The 6,000-nt window shown below is 36.6% G+C and overlaps 1 protein-coding gene across 3 annotated transcripts in view; it reads left to right on the top strand.

Moving 5' to 3' along the window:
* The window catches only part of LOC136983828 (neurocalcin homolog), an 88,494-nt gene extending 84,226 nt beyond the window's left edge, over positions 1-4,268 (top strand). For all 3 annotated transcript variants that reach the window (XM_067280696.1, XM_067280695.1, XM_067280697.1), the window contains exon 3: positions 2,550-4,268. In XM_067280696.1, the coding sequence (XP_067136797.1) occupies positions 2,550-2,747 (198 nt within the window). In that variant the 3' untranslated portion in view covers positions 2,748-4,268. The remainder of the gene's footprint in view (positions 1-2,549) is intronic.
* The last annotated feature ends 1,732 nt before the right edge of the window (positions 4,269-6,000 follow it).

The raw sequence follows: 6,000 nt of genomic DNA on the forward strand, positions 1-6,000 counted from the left end.
TATCATTTTGGTGCTTCCTACATCCTTGTCAGATATGAAAAACTTGACTTTTAGATCTTTCTTCAGTTATACACAAAGAAATCATGTGGAGCTAAGTCTGCTGAATTTGGGGATATGTTAAGATATTGGCTGCAGTTGCTGCAATTCTGGCAATATTCTAGTATTATTTTTATGGAGAAACTAGTTAATAGGCCTATTAGTAAGTTCTCATGTTTACTATGAATGATAGATAGTAAAGTTTATTCCAGACAATTTTAGAATGCGCTTTCCAATATAAAGTTTTTCCTTGGAGAATGTGTATTTACTAATGTTGCAACAAATAGTATATTCGGCCTCTGGTCGAATACCGAATATTTGGCCAAACCCATTCGGCTCGATTAATGCACGTACGAAAATTGGCGCGCAAACCACATTATGGCAAGGACCCTGCTCTCTATTGGCCCGCTGTTGCTACGTCTTGCCATTTGCGTTAATTCTTGACAGTTGTAGCGAACAGACAAGAGTGGCAGGACAGTATGCGACGAGCGATGATATCAAATGTGGATAACAATGAAATGACCTACACGTGTAAATAACAGAAAAAGAACAGAGAAGGACTGCAAAGTGAAAATTTTCATACAAATTTTTTACCCTTTAGGGTTGAATTTCGTAAATCTTTTCTTAGCATGCCTAAACTTTACAAAAGGAACACACCCTCAAATTTTTAAGTTTCTAGCACCAGTAGTTTTGGCTCTGCATTAATTATCCTATCAGGACATGTTCTTTTATATAGGAGTATATAGAAGACTAAACTACATAATAAGTAGGTAGTTTTTATTTGATTTGTTATTTTTTTAAGAGATCAAAGGAAAAGTAATATAACTAAGTTACCTTTTTCTTTGATCTTTTAGATAAATAAGCAAAAAATTGCACTTTCTCAAACTCGAAATGTATGTTCGGCATTAATAAAAGTTACCAAAATGATTAATTTACCTTACTCCTTAGGTATTCGGCCGAATACCTAATAGTAACCAAATATTCGTTGCATAACTAGTATTTACACGTGTCTCACAAAAAAAAAAAAAATGAAAAAGTCAGCAATGAGTTGCTTAACTTTCCCAGCAACATCTAAAGCTGCGTGTGGGGCCATCTGTTATGGTAATTAAAACTATAAAAAGTTTTTAAATAAAATATAAAATTTCAGATAGCTTAATTTTGTGGGTAGGATAGGTTTTATAAAAAATTGTAATTAAGTCTGACTCTATTGGAGATAAGGGGGTCGTGTGTCATATCTCCCACCTCATTGATCTTCAACCATCAAAATTTAATCACATCAATTCCCCTAATAAATAAACCTCTGCAAAATTTCAGAAACTTTTGACAAAAAACACAGTAATTATTAAGCTTCAACGAGGCTGAACAAAATCACGTCTCCCCTACACATACTAACATCCATACATACAGAAAAATCTTCATTTTTTTCCGTTTCTTGACATTTCAAGATGTCCCGAGTCCAAAAATGTAAAAATATTGGCGATCAGTTTTTGACCGATCACCATACTTTTCCTCTGTTATATATAACAGAAATGAGAAAGTAACAAGCCATGTCCAAAAAATTCCTCTTTCTTCAAAATGATCATTAATGACAGAATTTTGATAAAAGACATTCAAAAAAACCCAACACTGACAGAAACCAACATCTATGGAGTCTGGTCATAATATTTTATGGAGGATATGACAGACCTGTTTTTCCAGAAATTGAAAAGAAAAAGATGTTAGAATGGTTTTGCCAATTAAATGAAACCTTGGATTTTATTAGTACATGGGTAATGAGAGGTAATAAATAATTTTTTATTTTAGCACATGTTATACTATCCTAATGTGTATGTGTGTGGAGCCAAAAGAATTTTTAGCTCCATTTTCCTCTCCTTTTTTCAACTACTGTATATCTTCTTACGAGTCATGTTGGTTTAACTGTCACTATCTCAGGTAATTAAGTTTTATTATATAAACCATTGTACGCGTATCCTAATTTTTTCAATGCATTCTGTAAATTTGTAAACCTGTAATCAATTTGCTGATAAATATGTAATAATAGGACCGAAGAGGGGCTTTAAGCCCGAAATGCATATCCGTTCACACCAGTAAACCAATCTTTTTCCTCTGCGATAACATTGTGGTAAGAAAATACATAAATAAATTACATTTACTGTAAGAGACGACGATTGCTATTTATCAAATATTGGATGCTTGAAAAAATTAAAGGTGCAAATATTTATTATATAAGTCCCCATTAAAAATATCAATGGATTACTCTCCCATCCAAACAGTCCATTGGATAAAGCCACGACGGTCACGTAATAAATCTATTGCCTCGGAGATTTGGTTCGAATTCGGTACATATTCTTAGGATTTGTCGCGCGTAATATGCGGGGCATCATTTTCGATTCTCATACGCCCTATCGTTGCGAATCAGTCCTCCGGTAACGAAGCAAAAGTGGAATTATATTATTTGTAATAGAAATTTATTTTCTCCTTTCAAAATTTAGAAAAGAAATTTTGTTTTTCAGGCCATATATAAGATGGTGGGTTCGGTAATGAAGATGCCCGAAGACGAATCGACTCCGGAGAAGAGAACGGACAAAATCTTCCGGCAAATGGACAAAAACATGGACGGCAAACTATCCCTGGAAGAGTTCATAGAGGGCGCTAAGAGCGACCCCTCCATTGTTCGGCTGCTTCAGTGCGATCCCCAGGCTTCTCACTGACCTATGTGATTCTCCAAGGATTTCGTCTGGCCACGCGCAGTCCTCGAAGGGGGATCGCATCCCGAAAAACACACCAGGAGATAGAATCCCAGATCTCAAAAGCCTGCTGCAAACAATTACAAAACGTAGTAAAAACAAAAAAGAGCAACACCTAGTGCTTTATAATCATTTCGACTTGTGTCCAATGGTGAAAGGCTACCACACTATAAATCATAAGATATAAGTGTGGAATCTGCTGTTTACCATTGCTAGCTAATGCCCATATTCGACTTAAGGATTATGGGACGATTTATATTATTTTTCTCTTTGGATGTTTACTATTCACGTGTAAAAAGTTTTACTACGATTTTTAATGTCCGTTCGTTGTTTTTAGTTGGATGCCCGACGTTTTTGACTGTTTCTTCTTTTCGTTTTTCTTCTTTTTTTAATTTTGTATACACATATAAATAACGAGTACCGCTAAATTCTTGAAAAAAGTCTAGGCCAATCGGATAAATCTTCTGTGAAATTCTAGATCTAAATATTCGTCCCGAAACGTCTTTTTCTCTTTCCAAAACATCACCAAACGATCCTGTTAATACTTAATACTCAGCACTTTAAGGAATCTTTGGGTGTCAGTGTTTACATAGAAGCATTTAGCAGTTCTTAGAGAACCTTATTCTTCCTATATTCCAAATATGTACGTGTATAAAAAAAACAAAAATCGAAATTTGTGAATGTGTGTCGAAATTCGAATCACCTTTTACTTTTGTTCTTTATTTTCTTTTTTTTCATTTTCTTCCTCCGAAACCATACTGTGATCTCTCTCGACAATGCTTAAAGGTAGGCTGCTGCTAAAAATGGGTACGCGTGAGTCACGTATTATACATTACCAACACTAATTTCGGCCATTTTACTCCAAATTAAAAAGAAGCATCGACGGTTTATACATTTGGCTAATTTGCATGTACATTTTCGCATTGCACGTTTCGACAGCACCCCGATATAATAATGACAAGTTGCGAGTACACCAGGATAAATTTTTGGGGGTGCGAGAACGGAAAATCCGTACGTCATTTATTTTATATCGTTTCCTCCACCCGCCAGGAATATTTTGCTGGAAGAGTTTCTCTTGGTATTGTATTTTTAAAAAACCACTTTCGTGCACCCCGATTTAACGAATAATCTTTTCAAATCGCGTGCGACAGGTAGGTTTATTTTTTTGGTTCTAAATAACTGACAGAACTAATTGATTTATTTTAGTTGTTTTCTTCGTGGTGAATTTGATCTCCTCTCTTTCTCTCTCAATCTTCCAATACAAAGGAAAAGAAGCGAGTTGTTTCTATTTTTTGCAACACCAATGTGTGCGTATGCAATGGGAATTCTTAATGTGGACCCGGCCGATAAGCAATGGTTTAAACGATTTATTCCAACTTTTTTGACTGTCATTTTGCATAAAATGATTTAACAAACAAACAAAAACAATACTTTAAACGACTTTAAGCAGGTACCAAATAAAGTTGTGTTTAATCAATTATATAATATATATTATTATTTTTAGGATAGTTTCAAAGTTTCATTCAAACTCAATAAAATTATATTCCTATTGATAAATATTCTTCGTGAATGACTCGTAATTGCCGCTATTCTCGCCTAGAAAATCCCACGGGGAATGTCGTCGGCGAGATACCGGTCGAGAACTTTGGGCAGAAACACACTCGAGTTTAAAGACGGGCAAACGGCTAAAATCAACGGCCCGGAAAATGCACTTTACGAAGATAAATACAAACGCCCGGTGGTTGTCGGACGAAGAGAGAAGATTCGCGGAACTCGATCGGGATCCGAACCCACGTCCGCGAGTAGTTTGTAGAACGCCGTTTAATTACCGATATCCATAATGGGTTTTGACTTAAAAACCCAGACAACGGTCGGTTAAATCCCGGAAATGCTACGGCAGGGGTCCCCAACCTTTTTGTACCTAAGAGCACATTCTAGAATACCGGCCGGACGGCGGGCGCCATTTATTTTTTCGAGGCGAATTTATACTTGGACATAGTTAATAATACATACACATAATGTACAGAAAACATTTAATTCCAAAAATGTAATAAAACATACACGAGACTATTAACAATAATTTTTACAAAACAATGCGTACAAAATCTACAGAGTATAAAAATTCTTTATAAAAAATATAAATCTGAAAGTAAATGATTTTTAGCATTGCATTTCGTTGGCCTAATTGCTTCGTAATTAGGAGAGTAGGACGATGATATTCCTGCTCGTAAGCGATCGTCGAGGTGTTCGTCCGTAAGTCGTTATCCGTACTTTGATTTTACGATATTCGGAACGGACCGGTTTATTTCATTTCAGGTATGGGAAATTTGGTTGGTGAAGATTTGGCGGAGGGGAAAAAGAGATCGGTCGCATTTCGCTTTTATCTGCGTTGGACGCCATTTCTACTTTTGAGTGGTTAATCGTTAAAAACGAAAAAAACTTTTACGTAGCATTTTTTTTGAAAACCGAAATATTTTTATTTTTATCGTGGTCGCACAGCGGCGGGCACACACAAAACGATCGGCGGGCGCTATGGTGCCCGCGGGCATAGGGTTGGGGACCACTGTGCTACGGATTTCTATCGACGTCTTAGGTTACTAAAGGCAAATCGTTCTAAATGTAGCCGAGGACGATTCTAGTAACTTAATTCTTACAATAAACAAATATAAAGCATTTTGTCCCGCACCGTTTCCGCGTTAAGGATTAGATATCCGCATAAATATTGGTCGGGTATAAAGCCCATTCCGGGATTTAATTCGATTTGAGGGAGTCCTAAGAAACCGCCAAGAGTGGTTTAGATTCCGTTTTTCTGTCGTTTATCGGATTACGCGGAGGTCCCAGCCTTCCCACGGACGAAAGGAGGGTTAGAAAATTAAGATGGCGACGAACGAGAACGTCTCGGGTTTGGCATATCGATTTACCGACCTATTTTTTGCCTAAAGAGTAAACGAATAATATATCAATTTATATGTTCATTCGCGCGATTTCGAGCCCAGCCCGCCGCCACCGATTAGAACGAGGAGAATTAAAAATTGAAAATCATATAGAATCCAATAAAACGAAGCGCCGGACTGTTATTTCCTATTCACTTTCGGTGATAAATACTAAAAAATTTACGATAAAGTTGGAATAACGTCGGCGTCGGAAATTCCAGACCAGCCGTAAACTCACGCACGTGCAAAGTAAAAAATTGGCCCGCCTAAATATGCATTAGTCT

The sequence above is a fragment of the Centruroides vittatus genome, unplaced genomic scaffold (assembly GCF_030686945.1).
Source record: "Centruroides vittatus isolate TY-2023 unplaced genomic scaffold, ASM3068694v2 contig_89, whole genome shotgun sequence".
In the NCBI taxonomy this organism is placed as follows: Eukaryota; Metazoa; Arthropoda; class Arachnida; order Scorpiones; family Buthidae; genus Centruroides; species Centruroides vittatus.